Source organism: Rhinolophus hipposideros (assembly GCF_964194185.1).
Source record: "Rhinolophus hipposideros genome assembly, chromosome: 2".
Classification (NCBI taxonomy): Eukaryota; Metazoa; Chordata; class Mammalia; order Chiroptera; family Rhinolophidae; genus Rhinolophus; species Rhinolophus hipposideros.
The window spans coordinates 60,949,238-60,969,293 of NC_138048.1; the positions used below are offsets into that span (position 1 = coordinate 60,949,238).

The following is a 20,056-nucleotide window of genomic DNA, read 5'->3' on the forward strand; positions in this document are numbered from 1 at the left end:
TCCACTGGGCCAGGGCAGAGCTCATGAAGAGACTGGTGCCATCCAGACAAGAGATGCAGGTTGACCCAGGCAAACTGGGGCTCTCTGGTCTCCTCCCCTCATCTTTTTCTCCATTTCTCCCCAGCAACAAGCCAATCTGATCCCGGGGTTGAACCTCAGCGCACTTGGCATCTTTTCAACGGGACTGTCCATGCTGCCTCCTCCAGCAGGGCCCCGAGGAGCTCCCCCCGCTCCCCCCTACCACCCTTTCGCTGTAAGTAGCTCAGCATTCAGGGGTTTGCTTATGCTCTGGGCACCTCCGGTCAGCGGCATGACTCTGCTGTGTTAAATCTGAACTGTCATTTGGAGGGGCCATGCTCGTAAGTGACTGTAGGAGGAATCCAACATTTCTTAGGACTTCTTCCTAATGGACAGATTAATATTACTCAACAGTCCTCCAAATGTGTGCTCTTAATATTAATAGTATGTGTCATATCTAGGAAAGAAAAACTACTAGCAAAATCACTAACTAGAAGCCTATTAATTGTAAAGGATTTGTTAGCTCAAATAAGAATCTTCATGAGTTTTGTTCATTTATTAAAATATTAGGGTACCTGGATGACTCTCGGAGATAGATACATTTCCCACCTGTTATTAATATTTTGTTAATAGGCAGTTTTTAAAGGAAAATAATACACAGTGTTTGTTTTGAAATATTTAGCACAATGCCTGGCATTTAGTAGGTTCTCAATAAGTATTTGTGGTTTGAATGATAGTTAATAACAGAAAAAGAAATGTGAGTTTTACGAGTTTTCTACTTGTTGCTACCACTCGCAAGCATCATTCAGGATCAGTACATTACCAGGCTGGGGTTCGGGATACGTGACACCTTTTTTTTTTCTTTCATTCCTAATTCTTCTCCCCACATACAGCTTATTTTTAAAGCAAATGTGCTTATCCCAGTGTTTATGCTGTTTGAATGGGAAGAGTCAGGTTGGTGAATGTTACCTTAGCGGCTCCTTTCTTTTGATGTAGGTGCTTGGTGTAGGCATTGCAGGGTGAGAATTCCTAGGATTCTTTGGGTTGTCTGTCGAGACACAGGATGAACCCACTCTGCTGTTCTGCCAACAAAATGCACACATGAATTGGCACCCACGTCCTTAGCCACAAGAACATACACATCGTGTAGTCTTATTTATATACTGATCTTCTGAGTCATTTCTAAATCTTCATACCATTTCTTTAGAGTGATATCCATTTTCCCGTCAACTAGAGGCTAGGGCCCAGTATTGAGCTGTGTGTGTGTGTGTGTGTGTGTGTGTGTGTAGCTGCAGATGTGGCAGCTATTACAGTCATGTGTCTGCTCAATGGAGTGAGAACAGCTACAAGAGGTCCACATCCCCATCTTTGCTGTGAGATTTGAGAATGACCAAGCTTGCTACAATTCAACGGCATTGAGACACATCTCCTTTCTTAGGAGAAAGACTGCATACACTGCCTACAGAAGATTACCTAAAGCCAGGCCACCCTTTCAGCCTAAGGAATATGAATGGTGGGGGAAAGGTATAATAACACAGACCACTTCTAAAATTGATAATCTAAAACGGGGGTCAGCAAACTACAGTCCGTGGGCCAAATCTAGCCACTTATTTTGTGAATAAAATTTTATTGGAATACAGTCATGACCATTTGTTTCGATTTTGTCTATTTGCTTTCCTGCTGTTGGCAGAGTTGAGTAGATGCGTTGGAAACCCTGTGACCTGCAAAGCCGAAAGTCTTTCTGTGGCCCTTTACAGAAAAAGTTTGCAAACCGCTGAACTAAAACAAGAGGACAAATTTTTGTTATTGTGGAATATTTTCTAAAATTGAACATAGGTTTTGCCAGTTAGAAAGCTTCTTTTGTAGTCGAAAACAGTCGAATAACCTAGGATAGGTGCCCAAAACCACACCTGCGGTCTGCACTGCAGGCCTATGGGCTTCCCTGGTGAGCCCAGGCCCTGTGAGAAGGACAGGGTAGCGTGGGGTGCTGGCCACACTTCAAATACTTAGGAAATATTTTCCTGTCATACAGGCATTCAGATATCCAGGAGCTAGGGGCTTGGGGTTTTTGTTTCTTTTGTTTTTGGGTTGTTTTTTGTTTTGTTTTGTTTTTTTTGCTTTTATACATCACAAAACAATAGTGCTTTTTCTCTTGGCATTAAAAGGTCAGAAAGTCTGTGTACCTCACACATGTATGGGTAGGTCTCTAACCTCTGAAATTTGTAATGCATATGTATACATATGAAAACTATCATTTTGTATTATGTTCTGATTATAAAAGGAATACGTGCATAGTATTTAGAAGCAAATAATACAGAAAAGTAGAAAGTGCACATTTTTTCTTAATCTAGAAATAACTGGTGTTTTCAGATATGTAGTTGTGTGTATATATACAATTTATATATGTATAGTATTAAATATGTTACATATATTAAATATATATTCTGTATTCCAAATTTTTACTCTGTAGTAGAAATTCTTATATATAAATCTTGGCTGTTTTATTCAGTTATTTCGTCAGGATGAATTTCTCAAAATAGAATTGCTGAGCCAAAGAATGTATAAATTTTATATGTAACGTATAATTATAAAATATATAAAAGTTGACACAAAATATATAAATTTTGATATATGAAGGATGTGATACTTTTCCTTCCCACAAAGAGTGTGTGACAGAGGGATTATTTCTGGCATATTCTCACTACCAGTGTAATTATTCAGATTGTAATAACACAATCTGCTACTTGAACATACACGTTTCTTTTGTTATTATTAGACACAACACTTAGGAGTTTCTTAGCCATATTTTTCTCCTCTGTCATGAGCTGGATTTCTGTATCTCTTGCCCATCAGTCTGTTGAGAGGCAATGTGGGTTCTGAAGCCAGACTACCAGCGTTTAAATCTCTGCACTATCTATCACTTGCTATTTTTAACCTTGGACAAGCGACGTAACCTCTTTGCATCTTGATGTCCCTGTCCGTAAGATGGGGGTGTTAATAGTATACATATTGTGGGGTTGTTCTAAGGATTATTAAATAAGTTAAAGCCTGCACATAGGAATTGCTGTGTAAATCTTAGCTACTATTGTCATCATTATTTTTCATCTTTTTCTTAATGATTTGTAACAACTGATTATATATTAAGGCTGTTAGCCATTTGTTGTGTTGTGTTTTCAACCAGCTTGTCATTTCTCTTTGCTCTATTTGTGGTGTCTTCTGCCATAATAATTTAAAAGGTACATTTTGGACAAACTAGTATTGTATAAAGTAAAATGTAAATGTTTTCCTTCAGCCTTTGTTCTCTTATCCAAATTTTACCCAACAACCACTCTCCAGAAGTATAGCACTGTTATGTTTACACATTTCTAAAATGTTTTCTCAGTATATATACAATCCTATTATTCAGAAATACAAATGAAATCATGCCATACACAGTAAATTACAAGTTTGGTTGTGTTGTTTTTTACTTATTATGGGCATCTTTCCATAGCTAGACCTAATTCTCTTTAATAGCTGCATAATATTCTGTTGTATGAATTTGCTATAGTTTTTCTAACCAGCACACTATTATTAGACATTTGGGTTGTTTCCAGGTTTTCTCTACTACAAATAGTGTGAAATGAATATCCTTATACCTACTCATAAATCTTTTCACAAGTGTGTGCGTGTATCTGAAAGTAAATACTATAAGATTAGAATTACTATATCAAAGAGCATATGCAATTTAAATTTTCACAGATTTCCCTTCAACAGAATTCATGCAGAAATTTTAAGAATTGAGATAGTTAAATCAGTGACATTGCCTTTTATGGATTTCTTGCCTTTGACATCCTGCTAAGGAAGAAGGCTTCTCACATCCAGAACTGTAAAAATATTCTCCAATGTTTTCTTATAGTAGTATTTTTTTTTCTTATAGTAATTTTCAGTTGCTGGGTTTTGAGGATTGTTTATATCTGTAATTCATAGGGAATTTATTTTGACTTACACTTGAGATAAGTATCTGACTTGTTTTTTCTTTTTCTAAGTGGATATTCAGTTTTCCTCAAGTCACTCAATTTGAAATGTCAGCTTTGTCATACACTGAGTTCCCACTTAGTCATTCCTGGACTGTATTCCATTCCATTCATCTTTTTGTCTGCACTGCAATTACTAGTTTTATATTCTCTTTGACGATTTTAACAGCAGGGTTATTTTTCTCAAAGAATGAATTGGAAAGATGACTTTTACTATGCTTGGGAAAATTAAATCACATGTAGGAATTTTCTGTTCCTTGAAGATTTGGTAAGACTTATCTGAAACATCTGGGTCTAGCACTTGTTTGGAGAAGGATCATATTTATAAGCTTTTGATTTTCTTACAAGGTTTTGACTTGGTTTTTGTTGATTTACATTTTCCTATAAAAGTATTCATTTCATCTCTTTTTATACAGAGGGAGCCAAAAAATATATAGACATTTTAAGAAAGGAAAAAACTGTATTAAAATTGTAATACAATGAATGACGCTAACATTCATTTGATTAATGCCATCTTTTGAGCAAATGTCATTCTATACTACACATTGCTACTGGAATTCAATTCAACTTCAAAAAGTAATACATAGATAACATCTCTTAAAATGTGTATACATTTTTTTGGCACCCTCTGAATGTATTGGCATAATGTATAGAGACTGTTGCCTTTTAAATTTCTATTAAACTTTCGGTTATAGCTCCCTTTTAATTCCTAACATTGTATATTTGTGTTTTCTCTCTTTTTTTTCTTAATCAGATTTGCTAGGGCTTTTTCTATTTAAAAAATATTTACGTGGTTAAGGATTTCTTTTTTATTATCTTGTAATTGTTTCCTGTACTTTGTATGCAGAGAATGTTATTGGAACATTCTGGGTTTTGTGGCCTTGTTCATGCATTATCAGTTTTTGAAAATCATGGGCATTTGGAAGGAGGCACCTTTCCTGATGGGCTCAAAGTTGTATTTACATCTATAAAATCAAACCTTATTGGCGGCTCATATCCTCTATACAATGTTTTAAAAATCTGTATGACTTATTAAATTTCGAGAGCCGTTTACTGTTCTCCCACTATGATTATGATTTTGTCAAATTCTTTATTTCTAACAGATTTTGTTTAATGAGTTTTGGTCATATCACTCTAGAAATAATCTGGAATTTTAGTCCAAATTATAAAGCTTTCTTTCTTAATGAACACTCGATCTCATAATCTATAGTTATTTAAAATGAACTAAACTTTTACTGATTTCTTTGCTCACTGCAGACAGTTTCTTGTGTTCCATATCCTCTCTTTTTTGTTATTTTCTTTTGTTGTTTGTTTGTCTGGAGTACTTATGCAAATAACTTTTTTCAGGAATAATATATAAGTGGTATAATTTCGAAATCTTTCCATATCTGGAAAGGCCTTTCTTTCCCGCTCACACATGAATGAAAGTTCAAGTAGATATCTAGAAATCTTAGGGTCATGGTTCCTTTAGAGCTCTGAAAACATTACTTCTAGCATTTCATTCTTGAGGTAGGTGTGCTGCCGGCCTGATTCTTTTGTAGGTAACTTTTCTGTAAGATTTTTGCCTTGTGTAGTATTTTTGCCTTCACCTTTGGGATTCCACAGTCTGAATCTGAGTCCTTTGATCAAGTTTTTCTTTGGCTCAGGATAATCTTTTGCTTCTGTAATTAATTTTATTATTCCTTCTCTTCCCTCTGCTTCATTTTTTTCTTCTCTTGTTCCCACTTGATGGAGAGTGGATCTTCTCACTCTACTGTACATTTCTCTCTAATTCCCTCTATTTGTTTTGCATGGGTTAATCTAATGCACCAATTGGCTTTCAAGAGTGTCTGTTCTGCTGTTTATGCGGTTTCTATTGAGTTTTTACTTCACTAACCATGTTTTTAATTTCTGAAATCGAGCTAGCTCTCTAACTGGGTTTCTCATAGTAGTCTCCTCATGTATTAAAGCACTGTCCTCTTGAATCTCACTAAGAAATCAAGTAGACTTCTTAAAAAAGCTCCCCCTCTTTTCCCGAATCAATTCACTAGGGTTGTTTACTTGCCTTGCTCTCCTAATTCATGCTGCCAGCTGAGGGCAGTGTTGAGTGCAGTGGTTAAGGTCTGGTACTGCAGAGACTGATCTGTGCTCAAATCTTGCCTCTACCTCTTGCTACCGGTCGCTTACCAGTTTCTGGTCCCCATCAGCTCTGGAGGTTGTCGTAGGAGAGCACGCACAGGCGGATAAGCAGGGCTGCGAGGAGGTCCTTTGACACGCTGGGGTAGAAGGGTGCACCTTCTGCGTCTCGGAAAGTCCTGCCCATGCCAGTGACCCCGCTGGCCGGGTCTGCTGCCCTCCCCCAGGCCCATGTCCATATCCCTGGTTCCTTAGGTGAGCACACACGCCCTCTTTGCAACGTGGCATCACTCTGTCATCATACTAAAGCTACTTAGATATTCGAATGTAATTTATATGCCTGACTTTTGCCCTCTACACTACCTCTTTCCCACCCCCTGATTTCTTCATGCTGTAGAATGTCACCTCAATTGTGCATCAAATGATCATACATAACAGCTTGGTACTTAGGACCCTACAGTTCTTCCTATAGAAAAAGCAGACCCAACTGTTTATACTTCCCTTTTTGATTTCTACAAGTGCGTTTGATACATACTCCTCTACCTACCCCCAAGCTCAGTCAAGCATAGAGGAAAAGCAGACACCAATTTCTCTCAAACTCAGGATAATAATGACCAGACCCCCACCCTCTGTTGGCAGGGGATGGGGCATACCTGGCAAAGGCACCTTCATCATAATATTTTCTCTCCCCCTCCCCAATGTAATAAAGTAGCTTCTCCCTCATAAAATAGCTGGGGACCCTCAAACTGAGACAGCCCAGCTGCCACATTGGGGTCGGGATTCCACACTGACCCTCCCCTTTCCTGGGGCCTTGGTTTGTCAGATGGCTACAACCTGCTTTCCTATTACAGAGAACATTTATTCAAGTCATCGATAGGTTACTTTTCTGATCATTGTGACTAAGCTCTGAAAGCCATCTTCCATGTGAAGGTGTAGACTCCATGTAAGCTTGAGGGGATGGGAAGTAGAAAGTAGGCTCTGGTGAGCCACACATTTCATTATAACTAAGTACTCATGTAATATTCATTAATTCAGCCATGCAAAGCCCGATGGTAGATTCTTCCATTCCTGTGACCTCATTAAATGCCACACAACATCCTTAGGAGGCATCTGTTTACTTAGGGTCAAATCCCTGTCCAAACTAAGGACCACAGGGTCCTGCATGATCTTGCACTGCTGTCGCTCCTTCATATCCTGCTGTACTGTCTTATTTGCTTTCCTGATACTGGCCTCCTTTCTGTTTTCCAAACAAGCCCACTCCTTCCAAGCTCTGGATCTCTAAAAGCCCTGCTTAGAATGCCCCCTCCCTGGTGCCTTGCATGGGGTTCCATCTCCTCCATGGGTCCCAACCCAGAGGTGACCTCCTCCAAGAGTCTTTGGACCACTCCGGCTAAGGTTGCCATCCCAACCCCCATCTCTGAAATTCCTCTTCCTCACATCATCCTGTTCAATTCTTTTACAGTATTTGTCTGCCTCTTCAGTAGACTGAATGTGAGACGCATGGTGACCATGACCTTTACTGTCCCCAGCACCTAAAACAATGCTTCAGACATACAGATGCTCAAATATCTTTTGCGTGAATGAATGAATCCTCACAATATTATAAGATCTAGACATTATTTTAATCCATTTGTGGATTAGGTTCAGAGAGGCTAAATAAATTATTCCAACTTGTATAGAGCTAGTGATTCAGACTCAGGTTTTCTGAGTCTTCCAACTGCAAAAACCAACTTATGTACACAAAGGCAAATGGCAGAGCCTCGGGTAGAAACGAGCTCCTGTTGCAGGGTTCAGGGTTCATGCCCCATAATAATTGTCCAGTTGCAGTAACTCATGAATAAAAAGAAGAGTAGGGAACGCACGTATTCATTGTACCCTTTTGCAGTGAATTCTCTCCCCCAACTCAAGCAGGAGACCTAAATTTAATATAGTGTTTATGTTGGGCGTGTTTGAACCCAGAATAGCAGCCACACTGTGGCCTGTGTATTCTTGGCTTTACCTAAGTCTTTGTGAGGAAAAGGCAAATTACAATTCAAAAGAATTATTTTTGCTATGAGGGCTAACTTAGGAAAGGCTGTCTAGGAGAGAGGAGGGCAGAAGCATCCTTTCCCCAAGGTAGAGCTTTGAGCAGGAATTCCCCCCATGGCCCAGGAAAGCCCCCAGCACAGGAACCTGCACAGAAAGGAGTCTGGTGTTGATTTGATACTCGTCAAGCAAGAGGTAGGACCAAGTGAGCCAAACCTGTTCGCTTAGTTTTCTTTTTCAAAACTGGAGTTTGCCAAGGGAACGCTGGTGTCATATCCCCCTCTTGTGGGCATGAGGTGTCACTGCAGCCTCTTTCCAAGTCATGCAAGTCCCAGCAGGTGCATTGGGCACCTAGAGCTCCTCACTCATCTCTTCCCCCGAGGCCAGTCTACTCGCCACACTCATAAAGGGAACAGTTGCATTCTGTCCCTAATGAGTCATAAGGTGAAGTTGTGATCTGGAGCTCAGGGCCCAGCTGGAGATGCAGGAGATGGAGGCCATCAGGAGATTTGTTCAAGGGCCCTCAGATGAAAGCCGTCCCCTGACTCCCAATAGCTCTTGGACAGTGTCCTAGCACTCTCTGTTTTAATCCACTGTTCATAATTCCCTGGTACCTGGAGGGCACCGGCCCTGCCTGAGGACAGGCTAAGACAGTGTGTGGGTGTGGGTCTGCGTGAGCATGCGTGCACTCACTCACTCCCACGGGAAGCTCCTACGAGCCTAAAGCATGGCTCGGCTGGAAATGTTAAACATTCAGCCCAGCCCAGTGCTCCGAGGGCAAGTGGAGCAGAGAGCGGAGCTACAGAGGGACGGGTGGGTAGACATGACCGTGGGGCCAGGTGGTGCTGCAGAGAGCTGTGTGGCGTGTGGTAAATGCCACCTGGGTTTGCTGAGGGCACTGTCTGACTGACTCTCTCTCACACCGCAGACCCACTCCGGATACTTCTCCAGCTTGTACCCCCCTCACCAGTTCGGCCCGTTCCCGCATCATCACTCCGTAAGTGCCCCTTGGTTCAGCCCCAGCTGCCACTTGCCCTCTCCTATGGCTGGCACCTCGTTGTCCTTGGCGGACTAGCCAGTGAATGTTCAGTGTCACTACCCAGTGAATGCTGGGTCCTGTGGTTCCGGGTCGCCTGGGAGTGAGGGACACACCAGGGCGTCAGCACACCAGACCTGCAGGGCTCAAGTGCATAGAGGTGCTGTCCCGCCCAGCAGTCCTGCTCATGTTCACAGTCCTCCAGGTGGCAGGACACTGGTGCCAGTGAGCCGTCAGCAGGTAACGTTAGAGGTGTTGTTGGTGTAAAGAACGGTTTCCAAAGACCTTTGAACAAGGTCTAGTAAATGGGGTCATGTTTCCGCAGACCCCTGGAGCAAGGATCCCTGGGGGCCTTGCCCAAGTCTCTCTGGGCTGTCACCATGTGGCCTGGTCAGGGCAGGTGTACAAGTTGCAGCTTCTTTGGAATATGGCGCCACTGTAGGGAAAAGGCCGTTTCTGGCTTCAAGGTGGACGAGGCAGCTTTCCATTCCCTCTAACAAAGTGCCTCTGAGCCCGGTTCTCAGGCCGGGTACATTAATAACTAATGATTTCTTGGATGAAGACACAGGAGAAACACATCACATTTGTATGTGACAGGAAACCTGTCAGTAGACAGTTGCCTGTATCCAAGAAATTTGGAGATGATCGAGAGGAGTTTGCATTTTGATTGTTGTGTCGCGCTTGCCTGTGTTCATGTTCATTCTTCAAGCTTCCCACCTGCAGAGCCCAGGCCACAGGGGAATCCAGGCACCATTTTGGCCATTTGCTTGGTTGTGGGGCCATCCCACCACATGCCTCATAGTAGACGCTCTGTAACTTCCTAAAGGAGCAGCTCCAGTGGGAATGACGTCTTCTGTCTTGTCTTGGCCTTCCAGTATCCGGAGCAGGAGATTGTGAATCTCTTCATCCCAACCCAGGCTGTGGGGGCCATCATCGGGAAGAAGGGGGCACACATTAAACAGCTGGCTAGATTCGCTGGGGCCTCCATCAAGGTAAAGCTGCTCTCAGCAGCCACCTGTACCCCACCCTCTTCCACCACCACCTCCCATCCCATGTACCTTATTTCTGTCAGTCCTGGGCAACTCCTACACCATCCAGGGACAGAATCCCACAGGATCTGAAAAATTGGCCTCCAGGTCTATTCCCTCCTGCTCTCATCCTTACCTCTCTTATTCCTTGTTTTGTTCAACTAACAACTGAATTAGAAAAAGTATTAATACCAGATAAGCCACCCCAGTCCTCTCTGGGTTTCCATTTTGCTCCTCTTCTCAAGGAGATAAAGCAAAGAAAGGCTGAGGATCTTCCCTAAGCTAAGGGAATGGACTTAAGTGGAATGATAATTCCCACTTAGCAGCTCTCAGCACGTTGATGCTTTAACTAGCCTCTGCTTCAAAAACCCTTGAGCTTTGAAAAAGTAGTTTGAATGAAAAACTCTTTGAAAAGCAATGGAAGACAAACCATAGATAAACAAAAAGCTGGTGGCATAACCTGAGGTGAAGCCCTGGGACTGCACAGAGAGACTCAGGAAGGAAGGAAGGCCCCTTGATTTATGGGAATGGCTGTGAGCACAGCCCTAGCTGCAGTTACGTACCCACATCCTGCCTTCTCCAGCACAATGTGAAGACTCGTCAGAGAAACTGAAAGGGAAGGATTATTCGACCCTGGTCCTGCTCCAAGCCCAGCTATCAGCTCTGACTCGCGAGCAGAATGCTGAGCACGTCTCGAGCCTCATGAAACACTTTCGGAAACAGAGTTTCCGTTGTTACGTAAAATAATTTGCTACCCGTGGAACAGCCTGGAATTCTGAACAAGAAGTCTCATGACTTGGAGAGAAAGAATGCTTACACTTTCTCCCCAGGAAGAGCTGGAATTTCTCCCACAGCAAGCGTGCTGGAGAAACAAAACATTCTGAATAGTGCACGACGAGGATTATAGTGAGACCGTAAAAGAATTTTATTTGGTAAATCGTTTCCCCTTCCAGGCCTCATTTATCTCACCTGCAGAGTGGGTACACTGGATGAGAGCCCTGAGGTGTGGGGGGCAGTTGTGGAGCACCCGGGGCCTTTTCAACCAGCAGGCTTGTTGCAGGTGAGAGCCTGGCCCAGGTCGCGCTGGCCTCACCCCCGTGACAGGACAAGTAAGGTGTGGAAGGCTGCAGGGCTGGCCCTGCCCCGGGGCCTCTCCCCGCTTTCAGTCCTGTGGTCTGAGATGCCCCGCATCTCAGGAACTTGAGGGGTCATCTCATCAAACCCTCCCTGTTTTCCTCTAAGGGAGACAGAGAGGGGCAGAGGTGCGGCCCAGGTGCACGGGTGGCAGGACTGGCTCTCTGGTGTAACTCTGCTCACCTGCAGCATATGGAGCACCTCTTGGGGCTGAGTGCAGCCATGGCTCTCCATTTACCGTTGCCCAAAAGGAACCAGGGCCCAGAGCCTTTCAGTGGCTTCGCGAAGGCCACAAGTTAGTGTGTGAGAGCTGAGATTTGACCAAGTTCTATTTCTGGTCCAGTGTTCTCCCAGTGTAACAACCCGAGTGCTATACCAGAATCATTCCCAGCCGGTCTTGGGGAAAATGAGTAGAGAGCAGCAATCCCATGGGCTTCGCCCCACAGCACCACCAGAGTCCCTTTCTGTCCCAGCAAGGTTGAGTGGTGGTGTGGCACTTTGCCGGTAACCTGTGTGATGACAAACGGCAGGACTGGACCAGGGGCAGGATGGGCTCTGCAGCCTGGTGGTGTGTACACGTTTGTCACGTGGGCCCTCAGCCCGCGGCTTCCCTGGGCCCTGCCTCTCTCTCCAGAGCAGTAAAGAAGAGACAACACCAGGGAAGCCAACTATATGCGAGAGAAATTTCCTCCTTTTCAGAATCAACCTGGCTGTTGCTAGATTCCTTGGATCCTGACAGGTTTCTAAAGCATGTGTCTCTGAAGCGAGAGAATCTCCAGGGAACCCCTGCTCTTGCTCTGTCACCTTTCAGGAGCCACAAGCAGGGCTACGGGCATGATGGCACCAAGGAAGGGCGAGAGCTGTCCACTAATGTGTGGGAGCAGAGTCCTGGAAGGCGGGCGGAGCTGAGGTTCGGGGTGGTGCACCCCAAGCGATGCTTTGGTGACAGGAAGGGCTGCCCCCCTCGCTCCCCTGTCCTGCGCAGCCTCTGCTCAGCAGGCTTCAGGAAACCTCACAAAATGCAGCCAGAGACACCTGCAGTGACTCCGGGTCCTGCTCCCGCCCTGCCCACCCTGTGGTCTTCAGTCACCTCACTTCTCTGGTCCCGTTTGCTTCAGCTGTAAAATAGGACCCTGGGGCGTGGGGTGGGGGGGTCTTTCATAATCCGAACAAGGCAGCCAGCTATGCGTCACCACGAAGTGGACAGTGACGACAACTGACGTGGTCAACGGGAATCGTGAATTAGCCTTTCAGCCCTTCTCTTAACGACACCTGCTCGAGCTCAGCTGTCACTCAGCCGACTGCCTCTGGGAGCTGAGAATTAGAACCAGGGTTACCTTTCCTGCAAGCTGAGGCCTGGACCTTCCTCTTCCTAGAGCTCTGGACTCCTTGGTGCAAGGCAGCCAGTCACTGCTGGTGCTCGGGGCAGGGTCAGGCAGTAAGTACGGACCTGCTGCCAGCTCTCCCTGGGCGACCAAAGACCCAAGTTAGATACTGGGCACTGCGCTCCTGGTTCCTAAGCCTCAGCGTGGAGGCAGCAGGGCTCAAACAGCGCACCAGGTGCAGAGACCTGAAAGGGGCTGTGGAATGCCGCCAAGCGGCAGCACTCTCCTGTTCCTTCTGAATTGCAGATTGCCCCAGCAGAAGGCCCAGACGTCAGCGAAAGGATGGTCATCATCACCGGACCACCTGAAGCCCAGTTCAAGGTCAGTGCCAAGGGCCACCTGAGCCCTGCGGGCCCTGGGAACAGGGCAGCGTGTGGGGGTAGCTGAGGGCCTTGCGGCAGCCACCCCACCTTTGGAGGCCCAGCCTCCGTTTCCCTTCCTGCTACTGCTCGCGAGCCTCAGACTTACTCGGTCTGCCCACCTTCAGGTTGTTCCCTCTGCTGGGAGCCCTCCTTCCCTGTTTTCCCTTGGAAAAGGAGATTGTCTGTCGTTGCCCAGTTCAAAGGGTACCACCTCTGGAATATCGCTGATCCCGTGGCCATGGTTTGGAGAATGGATGTTTCTGACTCTTTTAGTCTAGTCTACCCTTCAAGCTGTGGGGTATGAAGGGAAATAGCATGATGTGGTTGCGTGTAATTTTTTTTTTGCCTTTTTTTCCTCCTCCAGAACATTATACCTTGAGTTTTCTAAAAGTCAGAAACATTTATTTATAAAAGTATAATTCTCATAATTAAAAATATGTAAAATTTGTCTGAGAAGACAAAACTAACACATGTGGAACCATTCAACAGCAATAACCCTTCAGGTCATGAATGGATAAACAAAATGTCCACACAATCAAATATTCAGCCATGAAAAGGAATGAAATTGTACACACTACAACATGGGTGAACATAGAACACGTGATGCTGAGTGAAAGAAGGCAGAAACAGAACACCACATACTGTACGATTTCATTTATATGAAATGTCCAGAAAAGCACAATCCACAAAGACAGAAATTAGCATAGTGGTCGCCAGGGGACTGAGGTTAGGAGGAACTGGAGCTCACTGCTAATAAGGGTTTTTATTTGGGGGGAAACGATGGAAATGTTCTGGATAGTGGTGATGGTTGTACAACATGGTGAATACACAAAAAAACTCTGGAGTCTACTCTTGAAAATGATGACTTTTAGGTAATATAAATTACATCCTTTTTTAAGGATTTTTTTGGTTGTTGCTTTTTAAAGAACAATAACCTCTCGGCTCCACTGGCTTTGGAGGTAGACATTAAAAAGCCAGATGAGGCTCATTAAATCCTATCACCACCATCCTCACCTCCATCTTACACTAACCAGATCTGAACATACCATGGTGGGAGGACATTAAGAATTCCCTGAACAAATTCTTCAAGCAAATGTTCCTAGAAGCTAGGAGTACAGAAGTGACTGCCCCCTCACCACCACCCCCAGCCCAACATGGAGAAAGCTTCCTGGAGGAGGTGACCATGTGCAAACCATGAAGACACGCGTGCCCGTGCACACTTTGCACAGTGCACGCACTGGCTGTGGCAGGAGCAGCGCCCGCCAGGCCTGTGCGCCAGCTGAAGCGGGGCGCACGGCTGCCCCGTGTCTGGCCCGAGTGCGTCAGGCTGGGATGTGCAGAGGCGGGCTCAGGACTCCCAGGAGCAGCAGTGCCGAGGCAGGTGGCTGGCAGCTGGGAGCGTCACCAGTCGTGTCTTGCTCTCTCAGGCCCAGGGGCGGATCTTTGGGAAACTGAAAGAAGAAAACTTCTTTAACCCCAAAGAAGAGGTGAAGCTGGAAGCACACATCCGAGTGCCCTCCTCCACAGCGGGCCGGGTGATTGGCAAGGGCGGCAAAACCGTAAGTGTGCCCTGAGCTGGCTTCATTTCTGGGGCTGATCCCCTGCCTGGCCTGATGCTCAGACCCCCGTTGGCTCTTCAAGGCCAGAAGTGTAATTAGCATCACTCCAGAGCTGAGGGCCCATGTCCACGGTGCTGCCTGGAGCGCAGCGTGTGCCCCGAACACCAGGGTCCTGAGCCCAGGACACCACCTCGCAGTGCATGCTGGGAAATGGGCTCCACTCCCTGCACACAGGCAGGCTGCCTCCCACCCCCTTTCTAGCCACTCGTAGCAGCAGGACAACCACAGGGACAGTAGTGACCTTGGCAGAGCACCCGACGTCCTCTCTGATTTCACACTTGAGACCCTCGGGGCCTGGTGTCCTCACTCTCGTCTGCTCTTCCCTCTGCTGACAAATGCCCCCAGAGGCCTAACTCTCCCTCCTGACAGGTTCGGTCTTCTGGCCGTTTCCCAGACCTGGCCATCTGCTACAGGGGTGCTCATTCAGCAGTAAGGTGGTGGGTGAGAAGGCAGTCGTTCTTAGAAAAGGAATGCAGGCTTTCAGCCTGCAGCAGCAGTGTGATGTGCAAAGCATCAGAGAAGTAACCCTGAAGCCTGTCAGGACGAGCGGACAGTCTGTGAGGCCCAGGGGCGCTCTACAACATAACTCACCCACCTGGCGGGGACGCGATCCCGGGCAGTCCACGGAGCTGAGCATGCTGGCAAAGCGGCAGTATTGGGCGGCAGGAACTGGGGGGAGAGCTGTTTTCTTTACATAGAAACTCTTACAGAGGAATCACAGCCAAGTTCTAGATATAATGAGTCGCCTTTATGTAGAAGAGTGAAGTTCATGGCTCGTATGTTATTCCCCGTCTCCAGGAATGTGGTCCACATCTGAGCGCACACACACCGAGCCCCGGCAAGCTGGAGTGTAGTAGGCAAAAGAAAGCAAATAGTCCATGAGGGAGGGGAAGCTTGGCCCTTCCATGTCCTGTGTGGTCATTTTAGAATCAAATTCTGTGTCCACTCCACGGGCGAGCTCAGCACTGTGGGACCAGGGCTGGGGCACAAAGCCTCGGGAAGTGCAGTCTTATTGGGGCAGGTGAGGCGTGCAGGAAATGACTTAGGTAAAGGGAAGTCAGCATGGGCTGGAGGCTTCATGGCGGAGGTGGGCCTGGGTCTGGGCCCAGGAGTGGCAGGGAAAAAAGATAAGGACAGACAGCATAAGCAGGACGCAGGCAGGAATGCAAATGAAGAGCGGGAATGGACAGGGACTGATCAGAAAGGAAAGGCTACTTCGGTGAGTCAGAGGAGAGGCCATGTCGGCTCATGCTTGGCACCCAGAAGAGCGTGTCCAGTCATGATTTCCTTCCCTGGGTTATTGGGAAGTTGGGTCACTGAGCACGTGTGTGAGCTGCACTGCTAGGAACGTGGAATAAGAATTCAGCCCCAGGAGTTCATGGAGTCAGGAGCTGGACTCCCTCTCCCTGTCCCTGAGCCTCCCGAGGCCCAAACCAACATGGCCCCAAGTGTCCGGGGTTTTCATAGATTGAAGGCAAGGCCAGCAGCTTCCAGCAGCTTTGCCCTCCACCACTCCCCTCTCCCACTTCCTGCTGAGCCCACTTTTCTCCCTTCACAGGTGAATGAACTCCAGAACTTAACCAGTGCCGAGGTCATCGTGCCTCGTGACCAAACGCCAGATGAAAATGAGGAAGTGATCGTCAGAATTATCGGGCATTTCTTTGCTAGCCAGGTACCTGTGCTACGAGGTTCTGGGCTCTCTTGCGGTCTCTTCAGTTCTCTGTCTAAGCCCTCGGTGGCCTGTACACCCAGCGCCCCCACCACCCCAGCCCCCCGACACGGCACCTCTCCCTGGCCTTTCAGGCCCTGTCGGCAGGGCACAGGCAGTTGTTCCACACCCTGTCACCACTGCGGTCCCCCAGGCATGCTGGGGGATCTTGAAGAAGAGGACAGAACTGGCAGTCAAGCCAAGCACATTCCAAGCCCCCTGATACTTGGAAGCGCGAGGTCCCAGCTTCCCTTTTCCGCCTTGCAGGCCTCAGTCAGCCTCCCCAGGCGGGCGCCACATACAGTGGCCTGCCTGCCTCGGGGCTCCCTGAGGGGGGCCTGCCTGGGCGCCAGACTCTCACTATTTTGGCTTAAATGCCCAAGAGACCCTCATTTCTTTCCTCACCTTCCCCATCTCCCCATGAGGACACAGGGCCTCCACACAGCGACCTCTCTTCCATTCGGAAGGCCAGTGACTTGGCATCACGTAGCCTAGTTCTTTTTGATGCTTCTTGTTGGTTGGGTTCTGGGACAGAGCAGCCCCGGTCCCTGTCCCAAACCAGTGTAGTCAGTCTAAGCTTACGCTGAAGATTTTCTGAGCGATCAGCTTGCTCTCCCAAAGCTGTGCCTTTGCAGAGAGACCTGCCAGCAGGGTAGGTGGGGCAGCCCCTGCTCTGCTGCTCCCCCCCATAGCCCCCCACCGGGCCCTTTGAGATGCCTAGTCAGACTCCTGGCCACTCCCAACTCTGCTGCTCATGCACCCAGCTCTGGGGAGTGTGTCTGAGCCAGCTTCCTGCAGGGTCTCCCTGCGGTGGTAGCACTGGTGGGGTGAGGGGTCAGGTGCGGGTTCCCGTGTTTTCTCCAGTTGTTCTGGGTGGAGTGTCTGGGCCAGTTTCTCACTTCTCCCCCCAAATGACCATCGTCTTTCCCAGCAATCACACTAATGTTCTTCCTTCTTCTAGTGACTAGAGAAATGGGCATGGGCAGCATTGGAAGCTCAAGTGTGTGCAGTTGGGAGGGGGGTGCTGTCTGACCTCTGCAAGGTCCCTGGTTTCCTGTTTCTGCTTCCTGGCCTGTCTGTCTAGCAGTTACCTGGGAGCTTTTGGGGTCCCACTCCCTTATCTTCCACCCAGGAGCCTTGAGGTTGGAGTGAGGGGAAACTAGGCTACTTCACTTCCAGGCAGAAAAGGCCCCCAGAGTAAGGGTTTCAGTGGGTAGATGGCACTTCCCTGAGCTTACCCCCTCCTTCCCCCAAAGCCTCACCCCTCCCTCCCCACTGCTTGTCCTCAGAACTCGGTTCCTTTTTCCCCCTGTCCCCCTCCTCTCCCTTGCTGCAGACTGCACAGCGCAAGATCAGGGAAATTGTACAGCAGGTGAAGCAGCAGGAGCAGAAATATCCTCAGGGAGTCGCCTCACAGCGCAGCAAGTGAGGCTCCCACAGGCACCAGCAAAACAACGGATGAATGTAGCCCTTCCAACACCTGACAGAACGAGACCAAACACAGCCAGCCAGATCGGGAGCAAACCAAAGACCATCCTGAGGAATGAGAAGTCTGCAGAGGCCCTGCGTGTGAATCCTGAGGGCCAGGAAGGGGCAGGGGGGCCGCGGGGCACTGTGCAGCCCCCGCCTCCCCCAGGGCCTCTGCAGGCTTCCCGGCCATCCACTTCACCATCCACTCGGATCTCTCCTTAACTCCCACCACGCTATCCCTTTTAGTTGAACTAACATAGGTGAATGTGTTCAAAACAAAGCAAAATTCACACACTTCTCTTTTTGTGGAAAATTGTCTCTGTACATGTGTGTACATATTAGAAGGGGAAAGATGTTAAGATATGTGGCCTGTGGGTTACACAGGGTGCCTGCAGCGTTAATATATTTTAGAAATAATATATCAAATAACTCAACTAACTCCAATCTTTAATCAATTATTAATTTTTTTTTCTTTTTAAAGAGAAAGCAGGCTTTTCTAGTCTTTAAAGAAGAAAGTCATTCTTTGGGAGGTCTAATGGTTTAGTAAGGAGCTTGGAGGCCACCCACACAAAATTCACCCAGAAGGAAATCTCATCCAAAGGACACTCACAGCAGTTCTGGATCACCTGTGTATGTCAACAGAAGGGATACCGTCTCTCTGAAGAGGAAACTCTGCCTCTCTTCATCCCTGTCTAGCTCACACACCCATTTCTCTTTGCTTCACAGGTTTTAAACTGGTTTTTGCATACTGCTATATAATTCTTTGTCTCTCTCTGTTTATCTCTCCCCTCTCCTCTCTCCTCCCCTTTCTTCTCCATCCCATTCTTTTTAATTCCCTCATCCCTCTGTGTCACTCAATTCCCCCTACCTACGCACCCCTCCCCCAGGCAAAGCAGTGCTCTGAGTATCACATCACACAAAAGGAACAAACATGAAACACACAAACCAGCCTCAACTTACACTTGGTTACTCAAAACAACAAGAGTCAATGGTACTTGTCCTAGCATTTTGGAAGAGGAAAACAGGAACCCACCAAACAAACCAAACAAAGAAAAATTCTGCAAAGAAAGAATATATTTTGTCTTTTTACATTTTGGTGTATAAGCCATCAATTTTCAGCAAAATGATTTCTTTCTTTTTAAAAAAAAAAAAAAAGTGGAAGAAAACGATTTACACGAGGTCGTTGGCCCAGGGCGTTAAATTTACAGATTTTTTTTTTTAACGAGAAAAACACACAAAAAAAGCTACCTCAGGTGTTTTTTACCTCAGCACCTTGCTCTTGTGTTTCCCTTAGAGATTTTGTAAAACTGATAGTTGGAGCATTTTTTTATTTTTTTAATAAAAATGAGTTGGAAAAAAAAATAAGATATCAACTGCCAGCCTGGAGAAGGTGACAGTCCAAGTGTGCAACAACTGTTCTGAATTGTCTTCCGCTAGCCAAGAACCTACATGGCCTTCTTTTGGACAAACCTTGAAAATGTTTATTAAAAAAAAACCAAAAAAATGAAAAAAAAAACAAAAAAGAAATGATTACGAAGAAAAACAGAGAGAGAAAATGTTGGAGATTCCTGAATTTCAATAGGGTACGCGCCATTAGGGCTTTTTGCGCTAAAGGATGGACATGTACTGGTTTATGTGAACAAGCCATTTTACCACCAGACTGCAATGCCAGTTTCCTCTACTGCAAACAGTGTTCTGTGACAAAAACAAAAACAAACAAACAAAAAAAATGAAATATATCCAGCTAACAAGATCCTAGTGTCTTGGTCTCTTATTTGAATAAGCATTGCCCACCCCAAAGTGTCAGCTGAGTGCCAGCTCTGAGGGGACGCAGGAAAACGGGCAGTGTACACAGGACTGGGAAGCTGCCCTGAGGGGCGGGCTCTTACAGAAAGACCTTTGGGAGAAGCTAAATTAGGTCAGCGGTGCTCAAAGTGTGGTCCCCAGAGAGCAGCAGCATTATTACTGGGAAACTTGTTAGAAATGCAGATTCTTAGGATCCACCTTGATTCACTAATTCTGGGGGTGGGGTCCAGCAGTCCGGTTCGGCAAGCCCTCCAGGTGATTCCCATGCATATTAAAGTTTGAGAACTATAGAACCTGAGAAATGGATGGATTGACTGCCTTTCAAGCTAGATAAGAC

General features: G+C 46.5%; 1 protein-coding gene across 1 annotated transcript in view; it reads left to right on the forward strand.

Moving 5' to 3' along the window:
* The window catches only part of IGF2BP2 (insulin like growth factor 2 mRNA binding protein 2), a 143,224-nt gene extending 123,609 nt beyond the window's left edge, over window positions 1-19,615 (forward strand). Inside the window, exons 10-16 of the mRNA XM_081070874.1 lie at window positions 125-253; window positions 9,100-9,168; window positions 10,083-10,199; window positions 13,001-13,075; window positions 14,544-14,675; window positions 16,294-16,407; window positions 17,780-19,615. Coding sequence (XP_080927000.1) covers window positions 125-253; window positions 9,100-9,168; window positions 10,083-10,199; window positions 13,001-13,075; window positions 14,544-14,675; window positions 16,294-16,407; window positions 17,780-17,872 — 729 coding nt within the window. The 3' untranslated portion in view covers window positions 17,873-19,615. The remainder of the gene's footprint in view (window positions 1-124; window positions 254-9,099; window positions 9,169-10,082; window positions 10,200-13,000; window positions 13,076-14,543; window positions 14,676-16,293; window positions 16,408-17,779) is intronic.
* Window positions 19,616-20,056: the final 441 nt, after the last annotated feature.